Raw genomic sequence first — 25,615 nt, 5'->3', positions numbered from 1 at the left:
TACTATTGTAGCTGTATAGTATAATCTTATTTACCATGTTTATGGGCATGGTAAGATGTAATCCAATATATTTACTTATTCTATATTTATTCTAATAATGCTGTTCTGCATAACATTGCTTTTATAAACCTAAGCCTTTCAAATGGCAAAATGCATTTATTTTATCAGTATCAATGATACAGGGGCTTTTATTGGATGGTGAAATATTGATATTACATGGAACCTGAACACTATACTCGGGGTCAGTGCCTATCATAGAATCTCAGAGTCAATGACCATGGAAGCAGACCTTTCAGTCCAACCAGTCCACATCAACCATGTTCTCAAACAAAACTAAGGTTCCTCATGGGAGACTGGTTAGCAAGGTTAGATCTCATGGGATACAGGGAGAACTAGCCATTTGGATACAGAAAGGTAGAAGACAGAGGTTGGTGGTGGAGGGTTGCTTTTCAGATTGGAGGCTTGTGAAGAGTGGTGTGCCACAAGAATCAGTGGCAAATGGGACTGTTTCTGTGGTGTACATTTCTATGACTCTATGACTCTAATCCCACCTGCCTACACTTGACCCATATCCCTCCAAACCTTTCCTATTCATGAACTTATCCAAATGCCTTTTAAAAGTTGTAACTTTGCCCGTATCCACCAGTTTCTCTGGAAGTTCATTCCACATATGAACCGTTCTCTGTGTAAAAGAGTTGCCCTCATGTCCTTTATGAATCTTTCTCCTCTCCCCTTAAAAATATGTCCCCTCATTTTGAACTCCCCCACCCTCGGGAAAAGACCCTCGGCATTTGCCTTATCCGTGCCACTCACGATTTTATAAACTTCAATAAGGTCAGCCCTCAAACTCCTATGCTCCCGTGAAAAAAGTCCCAGTCTTTCCAGTCTATTTTTATATCTCAAACTGGCTATTCCTGGCAAGATCCTGGAAAATCATTTCTGAATGCTCTCCAGTTTAATAAGATCCTTCCTGTAGCAATGTGACCATAACTGCACACAGTACTCCAGAAGAGGCCTCACCAATGTCCTGTACAACCTCAACATGATGCCCTACTCAACTGACTGAGCAATGTAGGCAAGCATGCTAAACATGTTTTTTAACAACCTTGTCTATCTGTGATGCAAATTTCAAAGAATTATGTACCTGCGATAGGTGGCAAACTTGATTTCCATGCCTGTTCACTTATGTTGATATTGTGAGATTGACCAGATATTAAGTCCTCAGCAATGTGAAGGTTGATTCCCTTAGAAATGGGGTCAGAATTGCAATGTCAAAATGTTTCTTTGAGACAGAAAGAGCCTTCTGGACTATCTCGACAGAAGCAAATACAGAGTCATGAACACAGCCCAGTCATCACACAAACCAGTCTTCCATTGACTGACTCCAGCTACACTTCCCACTGCCTTGGAAAAGCTGCCAATAAAATTTATAGAACTCTCACATGCCGGTTATACTGTCTTCCACTGTCTTCCATCAATGGACGATGTAAAAGTTTGAATACACTATTGAGCAGATTCAAAAACAACTTCTTCCCCACTGTTTCAGACATTTGAACGGAGCTCTCAAAAGTTAATATTGATCTCTGTCTCTGCACCCTGTCTGTGCTGTAACACTGTATTCTGCACTCTGTTCTGTTAACTGTTGCACTTTGCATGGTTCAGTATGCCGTAGAGCATGCAAAACCAACACTTTTTACTGTACCTCAGTAAATGTGACAACTGTAAATCAAATCAAATCAAAAATCATGTGATGCTGCCTAGTTAATGCTGAATCTGCATCAATACTGGTTCATTGGCTGATCCAATGTCATTTCACTTTGGACCAAGTCCCTCAAACCAGCATGACCTCCTCTAACAACAGACACTAATTCACTTCCACTATCTCGAACTCTAAAGGTAGTGTTTGCTCCAAACTCACTCTGGCACATGAAGAGTCAGAACTACTGTATAGTATCCATTCACTGTAACCAGAAAATAATCCTGTAGTTTTAACCAGCCTGGTGCCATCATCACTGTGGATGATGGACATATAGTACCAGCTCTCTTATAGCACAATTGGCAAATTCTGAAGGATGTTGAATATGTCGAGGTGGCAAAGGTGAGCTGAGGGATCCTGGATGATGATTTGATGGATAATTCGAGGGGGCATAAGCTGGCATGGGAGTTGAGTAGAGGATGAGGAGTATGGCTTAGCTGGCATTTAAAAACTGTCAGGGGACCAAAGTCCACCTCCTTAAGCACCCAAGTGCAGCTCAAAAATTACATTGTGAACTAAGCCCCAATGTAAAAAGACCAACATTATGAAGTCAAACTTGAATCAGGTGTGTAGTTTGTAACCTGCGAAAATGTGCAGGCCTCGTTTTCCTAAACCCACAGGAAGGTTTGGCCCTTTTTGTCTGGTTGTAAATTTTAAAGTCCCATATCTGATCTGAGGTGATAGTGATTTGCCTGCATGTATAATATTACGGAATCACCTTCACATCAACAGAAAATGTACAATACACTGTCTGAACGTTAAATTCCTCTGACCGTATAAATATTGAACCCAGTGCAGATTTTAAAGAGAATGGTTTCTGTTGTATATATTTTTATAATAGAAATATTGATTATTTTGAAATGAGACAGCCTCATGTTATAATAGAATGAACAAAATAAAGGGCCAGATGTAACTCTTCTGATGTGGTTTTAACTTCTGATGTGAACTGGAGGGAAATTCTTACAGGCAGCGGAAGGATTGAATCAGATAAGGATGTGGATTTTAAATGACAAAGAAAGTCATTTTCAGGGTCTTTGGAGTGGTTTTCTATTCAACTTTGTAGAGTCTCACTGAAAGTTTTTAGTCAAAGTGAAGCTGTTATCAACAAATATAGTCAAGTAATGGGATGTATCTTAAAGACATTTGTATCTAAATCAAAGGACCCTTTTTCTAATCTTGTATAGATCAGTAATATTAATAAGAAATTTATGGCATTCCACTTTCAAAAGGGCATTAAAGACTTTGAACTGGTTCATAGATCAGTGAAGTTTCCAAAATGTTGAAGCAAGTAACAGAATTAAATTTTCAACAACCAAAGACATAAGGGAAAAAGTAAAGCATTTTTATTTTGGGGCTTGAGTTTGGGGGCTATACAAATACTTTGCTGATATGCAATTGTAACAGGGAGCCTTGCGCATTTTCAGCAGCTTTTGTAAAATGGCAGTCACGTTGACCTTTTCAGTCACTGAAGTTAATAAATAGAACTATAGTAAAATCAGCACTGAAATTGACATCCTGTTAGTTTTACATCAAAGGGTACATCACCTTCCTTCCACCCCTTGCAGACCTTAAAACACACCCCTCCCTCCCTGCTTCTAAGATCATCAAACCATCCCCAATTCATTATCAGAGTTAATGGATACTTCTACTTGCAACTGGTTACAGTCCTGGTGATGCCCACTACCATGCTTTGATGTTTCTGGAATGGAGCTACTAGCCACTCTGCACTAAGTTAGCCCGCCCATACCATGTTCTGGCTATGGAGCAAACGTCTCCCAGGAACGATGGATAACCACTGGACTTTCCTTCAGAATCCGGGATGAGTCATCTGCCACCATTGCCAAATCCAATCCTTCCAAATATCTTCTGCCCAAGTCTTTAAAATGCTAATGAAAACGGAGCATATGTTAAGTGTGTGTAAAGATTGGACAAATTATTTTCTATAAGTTTGATAGATGAGTGAAACAACTTTAACTAAGAGCGCCAGCACGGCATTTCAAAAAAGAGGTAACTACTTGGTGAGGAATTAACTTTGAAGGGATAATTATAGACCGAGGTGATCTGATGCTGTGCTGACAAGTATAGGTCTGCTGCTGCTGGGATTGGGTGGTAGATCCTGCAAGTATCGTGTCATGAATAAATGCTGGAAATGCATAGAAAATCATCACAGGAGGTTTGATATGTAGTAAAGTTTGTGACACTATGGATTGTACTTGGTCAGTGCAAACGTTACCTTATTCTATTTTGCAGAACAATTTAAATGAGATTTGTTCACTCGTAACACTTAAGCTCTTCTAACCTGGTTAGCTCAGGAGGTAGAACAGGAGATTCTTACATTCCAGGGTGGTGGGTTTGAGCCTGACTTTGGGTATTATGCCTTATCGAGTATATTTTGTAAATAAAGTAAGTATCACACATAAAACTACCAATAAATAAGAGCCCATGTTGCGGTGGCATTGATATTAATAGATAATTGACACACTAATAGAAAATCGAGGTTTGGAATAAAGAGGGCATTTTCAACCTGTTACTCGTGGACTACCACAGGAGTCAGTGCTGGGCCAGAATTACTTACAATATATTTTAGTGACTTGGCTGAGCATATTATCTATACATTAGTCAGGTTTGCAGATGGCACAAAATAAGTGGGAAGGCAAGTAGCCAGAGTAACAGAGTCTACAGAGGGATGTAACAAGGTTAGATGAGTGACCAAAAACTTGTCAGATAGAATATCAACTGAGACAATATGAAGTGATGCACTTTGGCAGGAAGAATGGAAGAATTAAATATTATTCAAAAGGGAAAAGACAGCAGAAAGCTGCAGCACTAAGGGATTCGGGAGTCCCCATGTGTAAATCACAAGAGCAAACATCCAAGTACAATGAGTAATAGGCAAGGCAAATGGACAGTTGGCCTTTATTTCAAAGAGAATGGAATAGAAGAATGGGGAGGTTTTGGTAAAACTATAAAAGGCACTACTAGTTATATCATGCCTGGAATACTGTGAACACTTTTGGTCCCCTTATCTAAAGATATACTGGCATTGGAGGCAGATCAGAGAAGGTTTACAAAGTTAATTCTGGGTTTGGAGGGATTTTCTTATGATTGGAGGTTAAGTAACTTGGGCCTGTACTCATTACAGTTTAGGAGAATGAGAGGAGACCTTATTGAACCCTTATTAAGATTCTTAGGGAGCTTGACAGGATCAATGCAGAGCAGTTACTTTCATTTTTGGGAGACCCTAGGCCACAGGGCATTCTGTCAGAATAAAGGGTCGCCCATTTAAACAAAGATGAAGAATATTCTTTTTTCCTCCCAGAGGGTAATGTATCCCTGAAATCTTTACTGCAGAGGGCTGTTGAAACTGGGTTGTTAAATATATTCAGAGCTGGGATAGATTTTTAATCAGCAAGAGAATTGAAGCTTGTGGGGATAAGGCAGAAAAGTGGAGATGAACAGAGAACAGACTTAATGGGCTGAATGGCCTAATTCCACTCCTATGTCTTTGGTCTTAAGGTTTTTGAGTTAACAAAACAGCTGCCGGACCATTTCTCTTCACTATTTTCTGTTAAAGTAATTTATGCTTCTGTTCTGAATTAGTAGCCTACATTTTTGAACTAGAATTTCCTGCCTATTGACTGTAAACCAACCTGACTAAGAAACAGTGTGTTTTTGCTTTATAGATGTCTGCTAACATGTGGCTTAGAGATGCTCCCAGGAGCTAAGTTTTACTCAACTTCCGGCCTTTCCTGCCCTGTTACGTTTTCTTGTTTCTTTAAGAACCTTCAATCATGGAATGGCTAGTTCTTTTTTTCCCCCAAGTCTGAAGGAAAGTCAACACCTGCAGTTGAAAGCTTCAAATTTCTGCCCCTTCTAAATAGGCAGAGTAATTTTTATGGAAGACACAGGCAGATGTTTTTATGTGGTTGGAGATGAGGTGAGATAACATCCTTTCAAAGGCTTGTAAAGTGGAGTATATAGGTTGTTCAGCAAGCATGTTGTTGTGAATTTTAGTTAGCATGGATCTACTAACAGCTGCCTGCATTTCTTCCTTCACACACCCAATCTTTGAGGTAGCTGCTAATATCCCTCAAAGTGGAAAATGCAAAATGAGTTTACTTCACAGCAGGCAAGCAGTGGGAAAATGCTTGTGAAACGTAGAAATGTTTGAGCAGAACACTTCTCAACCTTGCATCAAAATTGTCAAACTGTTTTTTGCATGGAATTGGTGCTTTGATCCAGCAGAAAACAGTTAGGTAACAATATTGCAACAAGCATTTACAAGGCACACAAAGAGGTGTGATCAGGATGTGGATGGCAAACCACAGAAGGAGGATTTGGGAAGTACCCAAAAGGGGAAAATTTGACTATAGTCAAGGCAACTAAATAGGTAGTCTTCACTTTAATGACAATGATGTTCACACGCTCCTCACACTTAATAGGGAAGAAGGGTTTCAGGAAGTGGTTTGTAGTATAAAAAAGAAGTTGGAAATTCCCATTTATTTTTCAGAATGATTTTGAAGAAGCAGACATCCATGGAAGCACAAGTCAAGCAGAGCCCAATGTGATATGATGGACTCTAGAGGGACTTTGGTGACTGGAGGGACAAAGGATATTCAGTTTTGACTTTTCATTTGCAATCATGCATGACTTGTGATGACGTGTTGCTGGTGAGGGATATAAGAAATTGGTCAAGTTGGTGACGAAGAGAACAGTGTGTAGAGAGGTTTCTAGAAACGGTAGAGTTGAGGACATGGCAATAAATAATTTGGAGACCTTGTAAAGATATCTTGTCCAATTGACCAAACAAAATGAATGAACTTAGAAAGTGAATGTGACAGATTTGAAGAGATAAGACACCTTATGCAAATATATGGAAAGTTAAAGTATTTCTGTTAACTTAACTGTATATGGAAATAGGTACTATGTGCAAGGATAATGTTTTACAGCTATCAATTTGAAATTGTCTTGGATGAACATGATGTGGAGGAGCTGGTGTTGAACTGGGGTAGATAAATTGCTATAAATTCTGTGTCTTATGATCCTGCCCCACTAGTCACCTGATGAAGGAGCAGCACTCTGAAAACTAGTATTTCCAAATAAATCTGTTGAACTATAACATGGTGTTGTGTGATTTTTAACCTTGGATAAATATGGTAGCATTATTAGTCAAGTGTACATGATTTGGAGATGCCGGTGTTGGACTGAGGTGTACAAAGTTAAAAATCCCACAACACCAGGTTATAGTCCAACAGGTTTAATTGGAAGCACACTAGCTTTTGGAGTGACAGTCCTTCATCTGATGAAGGAGCATCGCTCCGAAAGCTAGTGTGCTTCCAATTAAACCTGTTGGATTATAACCTGGTGTTGTGTGATTTTCAACTTAGTCAAGTGTAGTAGACTAGATTATAGCTATTTAAAAAGTGATTTTCAGTTGTTAGTTCTGAAATTTCATCACAGGAGAGGGTTATTTAGTTGACATCAGAATATTGACAGTAACCAATCTTCATTATATGAATTGCAATAAGATGGGACCAAAATGCTTGCAATATGTTAAAGATACATTGTTAACCATACCATGTTCTTTAATTTTGTACTTAAAATATAGGCTGTGGGTTTACAACTGCGTAGATATTTTTCCAATTCTTTCCCACTTTGTACTGAATATTTTTGTTATTATATTGCTCTTTCAGTGATAATCCACATCCATGAATGACTGAGATCTATATCCTTGACCAAATCTTTCCTTAGCAAAAGTCACCACACTTACAGCATATTCACTTAAAAATGTACTGTTAAAGTCCAATATCATTACTAATACTATGTAAGCAATTGAAGCAGAATTATATAATTCTTTACCTCCTTAATATAATTCCTTAATTCTTTCCCTGTTTGCAATCAGATTTTTTGTTATATTGCTACTTTTTTGAACAATAACAGCTTATATTTACATGACCATTTATTTCTAGAAGGGCAAGGGCAGCAGATACATGGGAACACCACCACATTCAAATTCCCCTCCAAGTCACTCACCATCCTGACTTGGAAATATATTGCCGTTGCTTCACTGTCGCTGGGTCAACTCCTGGAATTCCCTCTCTAATGGTCTTGTGGGTCAACCCAGGGCAGGTGGACTGTAGCGGTTCAAGAAAGCAGCTCAGCACCACCTTCTCAAGGGCAACCGGGGATGGCTCAGCCAGCGGCACCCTCATCTCACAAAATGAATGAATAAAAAAATTATGGAACATTTAATACAACAATGTGCTCACATTTTGACTGGGAAGTGGAGCTTTATTTTGCTGCTATTCTCATATCAATACCTCCAGAATCAGTGACTCATGCTGGGCATAGTCTTATATCATTTGAACATTCCAGTAGCCATTCCTCATGCTAGAGCTGACCGTAAAGAGGTAGATTTCCAATCTGCGGTCATGAGCCTGAAGCACAAATAATTTTTGGGAATTGACCCCTTGCCACATCTGCATTGCTCATACAATGTGATTTTTCAATATAAAAATATCTCCAAATTGTGGCATTGTTGAGCTTGAACACCCAATTACTGGCACTGGACATTAACAAGGAAGCAGCAGCTGCCTGGAAGCATGATCACTAAAGATACATGACAGTCAGGATGAGGTCTGCCAGTGCCTTGAAGAAAGGAGGAAGCAGTGCATCAAAATGTCAGTAGCATAAACTGGCATGTGAGTGGTCAGATGGTCTAATGTGAGGTGACACACATGAACCAATGCAAGATCCTGCAGGTACTGAGATATGCTATCCCATAAAAATAATTTTAGTATCTCTCCACATTAAGCCTGAAAGCACTGTACTGACATGCAGGAGACAGGATTCAGTGATTTGCATATTGAAAACTGTCTTCTTATCCTGTTCCAATAACACACTCCTCAAAGAGCTTAAAAAGGCCATTAATTGGAGACAAGCAGGTGTCTGACTTGCTTCACTGCACTTTGAGAATCAGTGCACACCCTGTCGACAATTGAAAGTCTCACCGATGTGAGTTTGAGCATGCTATTGATCTTGTCAGAGTGTCATTGCATCAGCATCCCACATGTTTTCCAGCATGACATTCTGGCTACTGATCAGGAACAGGAATCTTCCCTGATATCCTCCCTAACCTGGAGCCATAGATGTGCATGACCACACCTCAATGACTTCAGTGACTCAAATCAACTAACTCTGTCCATATGCAGAATTGAACCTAGGTCGAATAACAACTGAAGATGTCCTTATTGTGATAATTATAACAAAACATAGCTACATAATGCTGCTTCAAATGCTTATAAGTTAGTAATATTACTGGACTTTGCAGTATATTTTAACTTTGTGAATACCCTCTAGCCATTGTGACCTTTGCTAAGGTAGATTTGGTCAAGGGTATGGTACCCAATATTAACACTGCTTACTGTTACCTTTGATGCCCAGTGCATGGTTTAAATATTCTCAGCTGTACTCATGATCATCTGTTGGTAATAATTGTCTTGGGGCATAATAAGTGAGCCATAGTTTGGGCAGCTTCCATGTGAAGCATTAGTTTCTATTGCAGGACTTAATCTCCTTCTAAACCATACACCAGCATACACAGGGGGCTAACTCTCGAATGTTTTTGTACTGATAACTGCAATATTTCTGCACTATGGAGAAGTAATGATAGCAAAGGGCTTTGGGACCCGAAAAGCTGAGCATCCATGAAACAAGTTTAAAGGGATTGTATTGCTAAGAGAAAAAAATAAATAATCTAACTGTAAGGAAGAGGCATTTGTCTGTGAATCATATCCTGAGTGGGAACATTTTCACACTTCAGAAGGTAGCTATGAACTGAGAGACTATGACTGATGGGTTTCCGATTCATAGACATTGCCACAACAGTCTAGGTCAGAACCACTTAAAATTTGGTCACTGTGCCCTGGCACACCAGGAAACCCAAGTGTATTCTTAAAACAAGTTATTTGTTAATGGACCTGGCTGATTATTCATTGCTAAGGGCAAGGGCTATAGCGTAGCAATTTATCAGTTCACATTAAAATGTTCAGGATGCTGCAAAGCTTATTTTTCCTCTGATGAGATTTTGCAACAATAGAGTTCCTTTGCAATGTATTAATGTTTCAGTAATACAGCTCAGTAAACCAGACCATCTCCTGAGCATTAAAAGCATAGGCACATTCAGCTCTTTGATGTTTGTTTAATTACGAGTCTATGTGGTTAGGTAGTTATCAAGTGCACTATCAACCTTCTGGTTTGTTTTTGATAATTGTTTTCATGCTGCGTTTTTGCATCTGGAAATCCATATGATTCGTAAATCAATTTTACTCCGCAAGCTTAACCTGCTGCATTGAAGAGATTTAATAGCATCAAAATGGTAACTGCTGAGCTAATAAGGAGCATTTGAAATTAATCCAAGTTGGCTAATGATTTGCTTTTTTTTTCAGGATCCAGGATTTTCAGCTTTTATTTTTGACCAACTTCAAGTACCTGACTCTTCCAAACGAGGTCAAAACGAAGGTGAGAGCCGATGTGAGATTTGTGCAACACACCTGAATCAGCTGCGAAAGGAAGCCATCCAAATGGTGCACGCACTCGGCCAGTCAAGTCAGGAAATAACTGAGCTACCACATAGTTCCATTGCAGTGAGTGGCGTTTCATCAAGAATTGCTTCTCAAAATATGGTCACCCTTTCATCACAAAGAGACTGGCCCCTGGTCACAGTACAAGGAAACAGACAACCTGGAAAATCAGGAAATGCAATCTCGAGCACAGAAAGAAGGAAGGGCCTCGGCTGGCCTCAGGCAGGCAGTCTTTCGAAGTCTAGTGTTCAAGTGACTGTTGGTTCCACTGGTCTTAGCAATGCCCTGAACTCAGTCACCATTCAGGCTCAGCAGTACCTTGAGGGTATGTGGAGTATCTCTAGAGTGAACAACTTTCTTCCAAATGCCTATTTGGTGAGTATTTTTACAGCTTTTATCAGAAAGAGTATAATACCTGAAAATCTAAAACTTGGCAATGTGAATATTTACTATTAACTAACATGAACATTACCGCAATTGAGGAAAAAAAAAGGAGTTATTTGATACTTTTAAAGTTTCATGTGTAATCAAATTACAAGAATAGAAATGCAGAATACTGACCTGGCATCACATTACCTTGCTTGAAAGATATCCAGTTCTGAGGGCAACCACATTTTCCTTGAGTTAAACGTAGGGGTGCCTGAATCTGTTGTTTTTGGCCCTCCCTACCATTAATTCTTTCCTTTTCTTCAGCCATTGTCTTAATTTGACAAAAGACCAAGCTAAGTTTCCATCCAATATCCTTTCCATCCTGAAGAATTGTATCTTTTCACCTCTGTTGCATTACATGTCTCGATGCTCCTGTACTTACCTCAACTGAACTGTTGCTAAAACCCTCTTCCATGTTTTTGTCACCTTTAGATCTGTATATTCCAGTGCTCTCTTGGCCAGTCTCCCATATTGCACTCTTCATAAATTTGACCTCATGCAAAATTTAAAAATTGACTACTAATCTGTTCACTCATTGCTATTGCACTTGTTGGCCAATGTTGAATGTTGACGTCTGGTCTAGCAGCAACTCAAATTTAAGTTTTTTGTCTGTGTGTTCAAATCTCCTGATGACCTTGCCCCTTCCTATCTCTGTGAAACCCTGCAGCTCTCTGAGAACTCTGCCTGTCTTCCTTCTGGTCCATTACACATCTACGACATCCTTCACCACACAATTAGTGCCACTGCCATCAGCCTAAGCTCTCAAATTCTCTCCCTTAAACCCTTTGCTTCTGAACTTATTTCCTTCTTTTAATACCCTTTGTGAAACTTACCTCTTTGAGCAAATATTTAATCACCTTTTTTAATATCTTCTACTTTGGCTCAGTGTCAATTGTTCTTTGATTACACTCCTGTGAAAGTGCCTTAGGATGTTTTCCTACTTAAAGGTGATTGTTATGGGTTACTTTGAGTTTTGACAGGTAAGAAAATAAATTACCCCTTAGGCAATAGTTAGGAAAAAATGTGTTAAGGAACCTACCACAAATCCAGCATTAATTTTTACAGGTACGATTACAAGTACAGATACTTCAATTTGTCTTCATTCAATTCCCTCCCTTTTATACCTCCTGTCCTGAAGGTGGCAGCTAACACTGAGATATGATTATTTTGGCTCTTTTGATATTTTGTCTGAGTGGTTATTCACACCCCAAGCTGGGCAATGAGTGTCAACAGATTAGTCAATTGTAAATACATAATTGTTGAGCTTTACAACCATATACATTAATGTTCCAGCAGGAGTCACTTGATAACAATTATCAGTATGACCGCTGGTTATTATACCATTCAAGACCTGAGGTATTGACAATTATAGAGGGATCTTCGCAACTTGACAGAAATCAGTCTGAGTTGAAAATGAGACCATCTTTATTTCATAAAATTCCGACAGTGCAGAAAGAGGCCAATCAGCCCATCAATTCCACACCAAACCCTCCAAAGAACATCTCACTCAGACTCAGATCTCTACTGTATTCCCATAACCCCACATTTATCATGGCTAATCCACCTAGTCTACACATCCCTGGACATGAGGGGACAATTTAGCATGGCCAATCCACTGATTAACTGTATATGGAGTAAGATTAAGACCTCTGTCCTAGAATGTCACATGTAGAGACGTAATCTAGTTGGCCTAAAGATATACCACCCTTGAGACCTGTGCAACAGAACAACATCCCCTCTTTTCCCTTTGGTGAACGGGAAACCTGCTCTGATATATTTATACAAGGATACAAAAAAGTACATTATCTTTATTCAGTAAGATGACACTTTGGCAGACATACAATTTGACCAAATCTAGACCTTATACACTTACCATGATCTGGCTGTTTTGCTATGTTGTGCTGACTGTCATTGTGGATATATGTATATCAACTATCAGAGATCTAGGGTTGTTGTATGATATGATGCTTTCAGTATCAGAGTCACCATCTTATCTGAGGGATTGTTAGTCATGAATAACTTGAATGTGTTATCTGTTTCATTGCCACATTTGACCACCATTTGTGACAATGTCATATCACCTGGGTAGACATGATGTAATGGCATCTTCTCTCAAACTCAAACAGGAGATGCTGAGGTTGTAAGTTGGTGCGCTAAGCTGGAAGGTTTCTTTTCAGAGGTTTTCAGATGTTGAACTCTGATTCTTTGTCTTGGTTAAAGTTGGGATAACTGCCAATATGCTTGTTTGTTATGCTCTTGTATCTTTTTTCTCACTTATTTCTAATAATGCATTGATACCAGGTGATTGAGTGTTAAGAGTGTGTGAGGGAAGGATCATGTGATCTATCTGCCACACATGAACGCTGCAGTGAGGGTAAACCGTTGCTTTGAGGAGTAGCACATAGATTTAACACGTTTATCAGAAATCTTTGTCAAGTAGTTTTCCATTTAATGATCATGGACTTTACTCCATGAACAATGCATTCTGTGAGAGGATTGGAATGAGAGGAAGAGGTAATGTGTTGAATAATCCTGCATATGTGTTGGAAGGATTACTAATGTACTGTGGATGATTATCAGACACAATTTATTGGAGGAATACCAAATATACTGAAAATAGTGATTAAGGTATCAACAATTTTTGCACTAATGCTATGTTTCACAAAAGAGAGTTTGGTGAAATAGTCAGTCATTAGGATGTAGTCATGTCTGGCTTGTAATGGTGTAATGGTGCACCATGACTTAGAAGAATTTCATCTGGGTGTGAAAAATTTTCATAATTGTTGAGGTTGATAAAGTTGAAATGCTTCACATAACTTTTGGCTGATGTCCTTATTGATGCCATGTCAACAGATGGACTCACATGCCGGTCTCTTGTTTTATTCAGTGTGCATGTGACCTGTGTGTATATAGTCAAGTATATCATGAAGTAAAATCATGATAGTCATGTGTTTGATTTTGAAAATAACTTTCTAGAGAGGCTAAATCATCTTTGCGTGACCTGAAAGAGTGTGCTTGCTCAAGGACCACCCACTGATGATGATTGATTTGAGCTATTCCAGCTGTACATCATAAGATATAGTTTACTGAATTGGCTTTGTTCACTATAGCCAAAATGAATGAAAGCATTGTGGAGGCTATCTTCTAACTCTACTTTCACAATATCCACTTGTAGGTATGTAGGAATTTCTTACTTCCTAGTTGGATTTGAAAATTAGCCATGTGTATCGAAAATACTCATCTGTGAGCCTGGTCTGCATTGCACTTTGAAATTGTACTTGGATCTTCACAAATAGATGTTGTAGCCTTGGAAGTGTACTTGGAATATTTTTTGACAGATAATTTCCTATGGTTGTGTTCGGTATGCACCGTGAAATTCTTTTTGAGTAAGTAAGGGTGCAACCTTTTGCATTCAAAAGACCAGAGTGAAAGTTGTCCAGAGTTGAAACAGTTTGCCTGAACTGTTGTAAAGATTTTAGAGTCAAAGAAAAGAATCTTTCATCTTTAATTGACAGGCTGTAAGGTTTCTGGGATGCATCTAGTTCCAATGTGACAAATTTGGAGGAATTAAAATATTAAAGAATACACGTATTGGATGATAAAGCATTTTTGAGCAATTGAAGAATATGTTGGTGATCTTCCTGCTGTACGTAAGGCATATCTCACTGGAGCAAATCTCAAAGAGGAGATACATTGGTTGCAATATTTGGAATATACAAGGATAAAAAATTAAAGAATTGGAAAACAAATCAGGATAAGAGTTTTATTCTTAATGGTAAGGATCTGGGGAGAGTTGCTGAAAAAAGAGACCTTAGAGTGCAGGTTCATTGATCCTTGAATGTGGAGTTGCAGATAGATAGGATAGTGAAGAAGGCATTTGGTATGCTTGTCAGTGCATTAGGGTAGAGGTTGGGAGGTCATGTTCCAGCTGTACAGAACATTGGTTAGGCCACTTTTGGAATACTGTGTGCAATTCTAGACTTCCTGCTATAGGAAAGATGTTATGAAACTTGAAAGGATTCAGAAAAGATTTACTAGGATGTTACCAGGGTTCCAGGGTTTGAGCTATAGGGAGACACTGAATAGGCTGAGTCTATTTTCCCTGGAACGTTGGAGGCTGAGGGATGACCTTACAGAAGTTTATAAAATCATGATGGGGTAACAAAAAGGTCATTTCCCTGCGGTGATGGAGTCCAAAACTAGAGGGTATAGGTTTAAGGTGGGAGGGAAAGATTTAAAATGGACCTAAGTAGCAACGTTTTCATGGAGAGGGTGGTGTGTGAATGGAATGAGGTGCCAGAGGAAATGGTGGAGGCTGATATAATTACGACATTTAAAATACATTTGGATGGGTATATGATTGGAAGGGTTTATAGGGATATGGGCCAAATGCTGGAAAATGGGGCTAGATTGATTGAGGCAAACAGGTTGTCATGGATGAATTGAGCCAAAGAATCTGTGCCTGTGCAGTACAGCTCCATGACTCTAAAAGGAGAAAAATTTGTCGCCTTTGTCTTGCAGTGTCGACACCTTCCATTTTGATAAGGTCTGGTCTAATGCCATTTGACAAGTTGACTAATCTGAAGAAATTAATTTGGCTTATGTTGATTTGGCATTTTTTGCTGTTGAAAACTAAGCCTCCTGTTCTTATTGCTGCAATGTGCAAATGTAAGTTTTGTGTCACCATCATGTTTAGTTTTCTCAGGAATTGCAATGTTAAATGTGATACAGAGACGATGTGGTAGATATTTTATGATACAATCAATATATCATTGGAATATATCCTGGCTGACAATGGTATTGAGAAAACAATATCAACCAAATGGAGTTCCCAAGTTGTCACTTCCTACCACTCTGGGAAGAAGATACTGACCAATATTAGTTCTTCACAACCAATTCAGAGAAATGCTTGGCACATGTGAACTTAGAAAAATACTCTTTTAGGGAAAGAATCTTGTGTGGACGTTTTAGTGCTATATTCAGTTGCTTTGAATCTAGATATACGTGTAGAAATGCTACCTTTTTGCCAAACCTAAGTGATGAATTGCATCAGTCTAATGCTGAACGTTGCAAATAATGTTGATTTGTATCTTGGAAACCAATTCTAATTTGACCTTATCATCAGTGTAAATAGTATTCTTAGGAGGAGGATTATGATGGGTTGGACATCAACTTTCAGGTGTAATGTTGCATCACTTTTAAAATTATCAAGAGAATCAAGCTGCACTGGTAGAGGTTCATCAGATCAATGTTGTGGTCAGGAATTGGTAGCTTTGGAATTGCGGTATCTGTTAACTTGTGGATTGTAATTAATTGTAGATCAGTGCAAACTGTTAGACCAATGATTGATGGTTTTACTGTATCATTGATGTAGAATGTTTCAGGTGCCCATCCTGAGGAGCCACATTGGTATTGACGGATGATAACAATGCAATGGGATGTCAGACCCATTGTAAACAGGTAATCTATTGTCTGTGGAATGCACCACATTGTGTCAGCTTCCTGATGATATCTCAAGTCTGTGGTGTATCAGATTGACCACATGTATTTTTTGACTGGGATCTGCAAGCTCAAAAATTGCAGTTTTCTCTTGGCTAGATAAACCTTAGCAATATTTTGAACAATTTTATCTAGCATTTTAAGCTGTATTTCATTTGGAAGTCACTTTTCTGAATCTGAGCTGTCCTCAGCTCTTGTAAATTTTTTTTCAAAATTGGACACAATTATTCCTGTCTTTTAACAAAGACTGTATTCACAGTCATTCCTTCCATGTGCTTACCATGCCTCCATGTGCTTACCATGCCTCCATGCATTTGGTTGCCTGCGGTCTCGGTTGCTAGACATGACCTTTAGCTCTGAACTCAGACCTATGATAGGTGACTGTTAGGGAAGTAAGTTTTCACAATTGCCATTCCTGTTTTCTGTCCTTCAGTCTTTGGTACAATTGTGCTGTCATTAGGTTCTGCCATCATGATGTGGTATGATTAGCCTGTATAGCTTAAATCACGGAGATTCAGGTACTTACTGAGACTGATATCTGAAAGTTTATTAACAACTCACTATGTACACAAATATGACTGTCACACTTACATATACAGGAGGAAGTGAGGACTGCAGATGCTGGAGATCAGAGTCGAGGATGTGCTGGAAAAGCACAGCAGGTCAGGCAGTATCCGAGGAGAATCTGATGAAAGACTTATTCCCGAAATATTGATTCTGCTGCTCCTTGGATGCTGCCTGACCTACTGTGCTTTTCCACCATCACACTCTGGACACTTACATGTACAGCCCGTGTTGAATGCTTACTTTTATGACAATTAGAGCATATACATAGTTGGCTGACTTATTAGCTAACAGACTGGCTGCATGTCTAACCATTTCATTGTCTGTGTACATATAATAATTTTTATATTAGAATGTCATGTTGTGACTTCATCTCATCTTTAAATTTTTAGTTAATATTAGTTTTAAATTTATAATGCCTTTCTGAGATCTGTACAATAGTACAACAGTGAGTATATAAGGAGAAAGGCACAAAGTTGGATAGTGGCTGTGGAAGTTGGAAGTTGGAAGACAATAAGAGGTTCATGCTTGAGCCATTTGCAGCTTATAAGTCAGAAGAAATTGTAGGAGAACAGGGAAGTGGAATGTGAAAAGATGGAGTCCTTAGGAAAATATTGCCATCCTTGATATTTTCAACCCCACCACCAGCGATGGCCGTCCTCATGGTCACTTTTAATGACAGCCAGCACTAGTGATCTCATGGGAGTAAGGACATGCAGCTGTGCCTGTCTCCTGTTGTGAGCTGATGCTGCAACTGTTAATGGGGCTTGTGGTCGTCCTTAAAGAGGGAAATGGGTTTGGATAATGTGCTGTCATGGTTGAGTAGTTAGCAAAGTGCACAAGTTCTGAGATATGACTGTGAGGTTCGTAACAGTGTTAAATGTGTGAGGGTGAGGTGAAACTATGAATGTGGAGCATGAGTCATGCTTGATAAAGATTGGTGGTTGACGGATAAAGGGCATGTGGTGAATTGACCGGTGTGTGAGGCGTTGATTTGTAAGGATATGATGTGTGAAAATGCTTGCACAAATTTTGGCCATTCATATGAGATCATCAACTTGTGGCACTGCATTCAGGTCCATAGTTGGACTGTTGACTTTGACCACAATGGCTGTCTCCTCCAGCTGTCTCCTGAGTTTTATTTGGAGGGTGTCTGATGCCCTGAGGGTAAAGGATCTCTCCCTCCCTGTCTTCCTGTCCACTTTTTGCAGGAAGGCCTTCAGTGATGTCTCAGACAACTTTATGCACAAGCTCTGGTCTGTTTCCCCATTTCCATTCCTCCTCCTGTTTGCAAACTTTTCAATCATTTCCAGTATTTGCCTTAGCCAGAATGCATTTTGCCTTCAATAGACTATGTGCTAGCTGTAAATAGTGACAACCCTGCATGAATTTGGGCTCCGTGCTGAGCTCTTTAGCATCTTCTGTCTGCACACTGCAGACATTTCAATTAGCAAGGCAGCACAATGATTGTGTGCTGCGAGCATTCCATTGAATGGGTGCAGATTAGTTACGCATTGAGATATCAGTACTTGGTACTGAATTTGATCTGACCTCATTCGCCCCCACCCAGTTTGACACATCTTGAGTGCAACTCAATTTCTCTAATGCAGTATAATCGTAAATGCAATAGATAATGAGGATGATATTATTCTTTATGCAGCAGTAGAGTAACCAGATCATTACATGATGTTGATAATAAACCAGATATCATTTGTAGGGATCTTTTGCAATTGTAGTGTCATTAGTGAACTATAATGTCATTAATGCAATAAAGATACTTTGGATTGCTGCGGCTCCTACCATCTGCTATCAAAGAGGAAGCTGCATGTATGATTTTTAAAAAATGTTCAATTTTCTTTTCCTGTATGTAAATCTTGTTGACATCTTTTTTTGAATATTGTAGAGCTGTGCATCCTATATTCTAAATGTCTTGATTTAAAACTCTTCATTCCTGTGTTCAAATTCCTTCATGCATTTGCTCATCTTTGTCCTTTTTTAAAAAAAACAATCTTCAACCTATAGAAACCTCCGATGCTCTTGCATTCCTTCAACTCTTGTCCTTCACTCATTTCTCACTTTCCTCACCTATCATTGGTGGCTGTGTCCTTAGCCGACTGAGTCCCATATTTTGGAAATCCCTCCTGAAAACTCTCTTGCTTCTCCTCTTTTTCATGCAGAGGGTGGTATGGATTGAGGAAGTGGTGGAGACTGGTACAATTGCAACATTTAAAAGGCATCTGAATGGGTATATAAATAGGAAGGATTTAGAAGGATATGGGCCCAAGTGCTGGCAAATGGGACTAGATTGGATTGGGATATATGGTCGGCATGGATGAGTTGAACCAAAGGGTCTGTTTCCATGCTATACATCTCTATGGCTCTAAGACTCTATGACTCCTTTGTCTATCAAAAATCTGTTTAACTCAACCTCGAATAAATGTAATGACCCAGCTGTTTTTTGGGAAAGAGAATTTCATGGGCTTACGACTAATATGGAAAAAAAATTCTCTTCATCTATATTTTAAAAGTGAGATTTCTGATCTTCAGAATTGTGTCATCTAGTTTCTCCTATAAGGGATATTGTCATGTTCCCTTAGGATCTTGGGACACCCTTGGGCATTTTATTACATTAGTGGCATTACATAAATGCAAGTTGCTGTTGGAACCCCTTTCTGTTTATCAGTGCTCTTTTCAATAATATGAATAACGACACAGACTTTCTTTCCTCATGATTGATGAAGGTGATCTTTGAGATAACTGAAGACGTAGGATCTATCACCCAGGTCAGCTACCTTCAAATACTGAGTGCAGCATTTGAGGAAATTACTCATGTTGACAGATGGCATTGCTCAATTGCACCCTTCTCCACATTAATATGATGCTTTGCGCATTCCCTTAGCAATCCCCCTGCCTGTAACGTCAAGATTACTATGGTGCATATTTACTTATTTGGATTGTTCCAGGGATCAGCTGCAGAACTGGATCTCGCAGCTTGTACCTTGTTATGCTATTGGGCAGGTCATGAATGGCCTATTCCAGAAGGCATGTGGCTACATCTATTTTGAGTCAGATAGATAAGTGCAGACTCAAAGGGTGTTATTGGGCTTTGCTGCTATTGATGGACTTCTTTGGATTGTGGTGGTCTTTATTGTGGCACACTTTATCTCAATTTCCTAGTTCACATTAGCCAAATCTGTGTTCATATTCTTGTAACTGCTTTAATTTAAGTTTAAAACACTATTCTTAAGTCAATAATTCTCACCTTCAAACAGAATGTGCAATTCAACCATGTTGTGATCACTGCTACCAAGAGATTTTTTTATTATGAGATTATTAATTTATCCTGCCTCATTGCACCTGACCACGTCTTAAATTGCCTATTGTTTGATTGGCTCTGAACATGCTGCTCTGTGAACATAGCTTCTAGGCTGGCTTTGCCAATCTGATTTGTCTAGTCAGTATGTAGATTGAAATCATCCATGGTTTAATGCAAGACCTTTCTTACAATTCCCTTCATCTCTTCTGTTCTACATTGCAATTATACTGTTGAGGAATTTATAAACTACTTTCACAAGTGACTTCTTAGTATTGCTATTTCTTATCTCTTACCAATCTGATGATACAACATAATCTTTAGAATTAAAGTCACATGTCACTATTGTATTGGCATCATCCTAAATCAACGGATCTACCCACAATATTTCTGAGCATTCCGTCCTTTCAAAATGCCAACTATTCTTTAATATTCATAATCCAACCTTGGTCACCTTTTTAAGCACATTTCTGTAATGACTATCAAGCTCAGTTTGACATAAGCTGACAATTCATACATTTTATAATGAATGCTACACACATTTAAATATTGAGTCTTTAATTCTGCTGGAGTACTGCTAAGTTTCTATGCTCTGTCGCTTTCTGCCATGTTCTCTGGTTATCATTGCCGAAGATTGCTAACTTGTCATTTCCCCTTAATTAACCTCTGTCCTCACTTGATCCTTACTCCCACAATTTATTTTAAAGCCAATTCTTTGCTGCCTTAGTTGTACAACTTGCCAACATTGGCTTGTTGTGGTTCAGGACAGTGAAGGTTATCTAAAACAGTAATAAAGAGGGGAAAACATATGTATGAGAGAAAGCTAGTTGGAAATATTTTTAAAAAGTAAGAGTTTTTTTGCTTTTTAAAAGGAAAAAAGTTAGCAAAGTGAACATTGGTGGTATAGAAAGTAAGTCCAAGGAATTAATAATTGAAAATAAAGAAATGACAAATGAATTGAATAAGTATGCTCATTGGTCTTCACAGTGGATATTGAAGGAATGTTCCTGACATAGCTGTAATCAGGAACTGGAAGGGAGGGAAGAAGTCAAGAAAGTTAAAATAACTTGAAAGGAAAGGCTGGTAGGTATAGGGAATGCTGGATGACTAAAGAAATTGAGGGTTTGGTTAAGAAAAAGAAGGGAGCATATGTCAGGTATAGACAGGAGAGATTGAGTGAATCCTCAGAAGAGTATAAAGAAAGTAGGAGTATACTTAAGAGGGAAATCAGGAGGTCAAAAAGGGGACATGAGATAGCTTTGGCAAATAGAGTTAAGGAGAATCCAAAGGGTTTTTACAAATATATTAAGGACAAAAGGGTAACTAGGGAGAGAATCGGGCAAGAGAGATCAGCAAGGCAGCCTTTGTGTGGAGCCACAGAAAATGGGGGAGAAACTAAATGAGTATTTTGCATCAGTATTTACTGTGGAAAAGGACATGGAAGATATAGACTGTAGTGAAATAGATGGTGACATCATGCAAACTGTCCAGATTACAGAGGAGGAAGTGCTGGATGTCTTTAAACAGTTAAAAGTGGATAAATCCCCAGGACCTGATCAGGTGTACCCGAGAACTCTGTGGGAAGCTAGAGAAGTGATTGCTGAACCTCTTGCTGAGACATTTGTATCATTGATAGTCACAGGTGAGGTGCCAGAAGACTGGAGGTTGGCAAATGTGGTGCCACTGTTTAAGAAGGGCGATAAAGACAAGCCAGGGAACTAAAGACCGGTGAGCCTGACCTTGGTGGTGAGCAAGTTGTTGGAGGGAATCCTGAGGGACAGGACGTACATGTATTTGGAAAGGCAAGGACTGATTAGGGATAGTCAACATGGCTTTGTGCGTGGGAAATCATGACTCACAAACTTGATTGAGATTTTTGAAGAAGTAACAAAGAAAATTGATGAGGCAGAGCAGTAGATGTGATCTATATGGACTTCAATAAGGCATTTGACAAGGTTCCCGATGGGCGACTGATTAGCAAGGTTAGATCTCATGGAATACAGGGAGAACTAGCCATTTGGATACAGAACTGGCTCAAAGGTAGAAGACAGAGGGTGGTGGTGGAGGGTTGTTTTTCAGACTGGAGGCCTGTGACCAGTGGAATGCCACAAAGATCCGTGCTGGGTCCTCTACTTTTTGTCATTCACATAAATGATTTGGATGCAAGCATAAGAGGTACAGTTAGTAACTTTGCAGATGACACCAAAATTGGAGGTGTAATGGACAGCGAAGAGGATTACCTCAGATTACAACAGGATCTGGACCAGATGGGCCAATGGGCTGAGAAGTGGCAGATGGAGTTTAATTCAGATAAATGCGAGGTGCTGCATTTTGGGAAAGCAAATCTTAGCAGGACTTATATACTCCATGGTAAGGTCCTAGGGAGTGTTGCTGAACAAAGAGTCCTTGGAGTGAAGGTTCATAGTTCTTTGAAAGTGGAGTCGCAGGTAGATAGGATAGAGAAGGAGGCGTTTGGTATGCTTTCCTTTATTGGTCAGAATATGGAGTACAGGATTGGGAGGTCATGTTGCGGCTGTACAGGACATTGGTTAGGCCACTGTTGGAATATTGCGTGCAATTCTGGTCTCCTTCCTATTGAAAAGATGTTGTGAAACTTGAAAGGGTTCATAAAAGATTTACAAGGATGTTGCCAGGGTTGGAGGATCTGAGCTATAGGGAGAGGCTGAACAGGCTGGGGCTGTTTTCCATGGAGCATCAGAGGCTGAGGGGTGACCTTATAGAGGTTTACAAAATTATGAGGGGCATGGATAGGATAAATAGGCAAAGTCTTTTCCCTGGGGTTGGGGAGTCCAGAACTAGAGGGCATAGGTTTAGGGTGAGAGCAGAAAGATATAAAAAGGGACTGAAGGGACAACTTTTTCACGCAGAGGGTGGTACGTATATGGAATTAGCTGCCAGAGGATGTGGTGGAAGCTGGTACAATTGCAACATTGAAGAGGCATTTGGATGGGTATATGAATAGGGAGGGTTTGAAGGGATATGGGCCGGGTGCTGGCAGGTGGGATTAGATTGGATTGGGATATCTGGTCGGCATGGACAGGTTGGACCAAAGGGTCTGTTTTCATGCTGTACATCTCTATGACTCTAACTTGGTTCATGGTACTGATCAAGTTTTGAAGCTTTTGGCTGAAAGGTCCCTGAAACCTGTTAGACTTCATTCTCTGGTTTTAAAAGAAGTGCCTAGTGAGACAAATTGTTCATTGGTTTAAATTTCCAAAATTCCCTTGTTTCAAGCGAACATTGGATTGGATGATAATGATTGTAACTCCTTTCTTCAAAAGAGTGGGGAGAAAGAAAGGAGGAAACCATAGACTTGTTCGCTTAATATCCATCATGGAGGAGATATTAGAAACTATCAATAAAGATATTATAGCAGCGCATATTGAAAAAAGGTAACTAGGCAGAGCCAACATGTTACTGTGAAACAGGAATCGTATTTGACCATTCGGTTGGAGTACTTTTCAGAGAGTAGCACGGTGTATGGAACAGGGGAATGCGTAGATGTACTCCATTTATATTTCCGAACAGTATTTAACAACATGCCATATCAAAGTTTATTACGGAAAATAAAAGTTTGTAATGTAGGAAATAACAGTAAGTAAATTGGCACAAATATAAGATTAGCTAGGTAACAGGAATGGAAAGCCTTAAATGAGTCATTTTCTGATTGCCAAGATGTAGTGCACCACATAGATCAGTGTTGTGTCCTCAGCATTTTGCAATTATGGAAATATGTTTGATGCAGGGACAAAAAGTATGGCAGCAGAAATTGCTGATGACACAAAAATAGGTAGGGATGTAAGTTCTAAAGAGGATAAAAGGAGGCTGCAGATGGATATCGATAGGTTAAGTGATTGGCCAAAGATGTGGTCAATGATGTGCAGTATGGGAAAATGTAAAAGTATCCATTTTGGCAGGAAAAATTTAAAGAAGTATAATGTAAATAATAAAGATTTGCAGAACTTTGAGATGCAGAAGGATCTGGGTTTTCTGGTGCGTGAAATTCGAAAAGATTGTTAAGCAGGTACAATAAGTAACAAGAAAAGGTAATAGAATGTAATTAATGGAAAGGAATAGTTATGTACTGCAGGGCGAGAATTATAGTTGGGGAAAAGGCAATTATGATGCAATTAGGCAAGATTTAGGATGCATAGGATGGGAAAAGAAACTGCAGGGGATTGGCACAATTAAACTGTGGAGCTTATTCAAGGAACAGTTATTGCATGTTCTTGATAAGTATATATCATTCAGGCAGAGAAGACATTGTCGAGTGAGGGAGCAATGCTTTACTAAAGGGGTTGAAGCTCTTCTCAAGAGGTAAAAGAAGGCTTACTTAGGATGAGATGTGAAGGCTCAGTTAGGCTGCTTGAAAGTTACAAGTTAGCCAGGAAAGGCCTACAGAGAGGGCTAAGAAGAGGCAGGAGGGGACTTGAAAAATCTTTGGCAGATAGCATCAAGGAAAACCCTAAGGCTTTCTATAGGTATATCAGAAATAAAAGAATGACTAGAGTAAGATTAGGGCCAATCAAGGATAGTAGTGGGAAGTTGTGAGTTGAGTCAGACGAGATAGGGGAAGCACTAAATGAATACTTTTTGTCAGTATTCACACTGGAAAAAGATGAGGTTATCAAGGAGAATACTGGGACATAGGCTACTAGAATAGATGGGATTGAGGTGCAAAACAGGAGGTGATGGCAATTCTCGAAATTGTGAAAATAGATAAGTCCCCTGAGCCAGATGGGATTTATCCTAGGATTCTCTGGGAAGCCAGGGAGGAAATTGCAGAGCTTTTGAATCATTGTCTACAGGAATAATGCCAGAAGATTGGAAGGTAGCAAATGCTGTCCACTTATTGAAGAAAGGGAGTAGAGACAACCCTGGTAATTATAGACCAGTGAGCCTTACTTTGCTTGTGGGTTAAGTGTTGGAAAAGAGATAGGATTTATAATCATCTAGAAAGGAATAAGTTGATTAGGGATAGTCAACACAGTTTTGTGAAGGTAGGTTGTGCCTCACAAACATTATTGAGTTCTTTGAGAAGGTGACCACCCAGGTAGATGAGGGTAAAGCGGTTGATGTGGTGTATATGGATTTCAGTAAGGCGTTTGATAAGCTTCCCCATGGTAGGCTATTGCCCAAAATATGGAGGCATGGGATTGAGGGTGATTTAACGGTTTGGATCAGAAATTGGCTATCTAAACGCAGACAAAGGGTGGTGGTTGATGGGAAATGTTCATCTTGGAGTTCAGTTACTAGTGGTGTACAGTAAGGATCTGTTTTGGGACCACAGCTGTTTGTCATTTTTATAAATGACCTGGATGAGGGCGTAGAAGGATGGGTTAGTAAATTTGTGGATGACACTAAGGTTGGTAGAATTGTGAATAGTGCTGAAGGATGTTGTGGGTTACAGAGGAACATAGATAAGCTGCAGAGCTGGGCTGAGAAGTGGCA

General features: G+C 39.3%; 1 protein-coding gene across 4 annotated transcripts in view; it reads left to right on the top strand.

The window, feature by feature from the left end:
* The window catches only part of kif26ab (kinesin family member 26Ab), a 243,944-nt gene that overhangs the window by 84,702 nt on the left and 133,627 nt on the right, over positions 1-25,615 (top strand). For all 4 annotated transcript variants that reach the window (XM_060829218.1, XM_060829219.1, XM_060829222.1 and 1 more), the window contains exon 3: positions 10,204-10,713. In XM_060829218.1, coding sequence (XP_060685201.1) covers positions 10,204-10,713 — 510 coding nt within the window. The remainder of the gene's footprint in view (positions 1-10,203; positions 10,714-25,615) is intronic.

Source organism: Hemiscyllium ocellatum, chromosome 8, assembly GCF_020745735.1.
Source record: "Hemiscyllium ocellatum isolate sHemOce1 chromosome 8, sHemOce1.pat.X.cur, whole genome shotgun sequence".
NCBI classification, from domain to species: domain Eukaryota; kingdom Metazoa; phylum Chordata; class Chondrichthyes; order Orectolobiformes; family Hemiscylliidae; genus Hemiscyllium; species Hemiscyllium ocellatum.
Note: the sequence above shows the minus strand (reverse complement) of the source record. Positions and strands in the feature narration are given on the sequence as shown.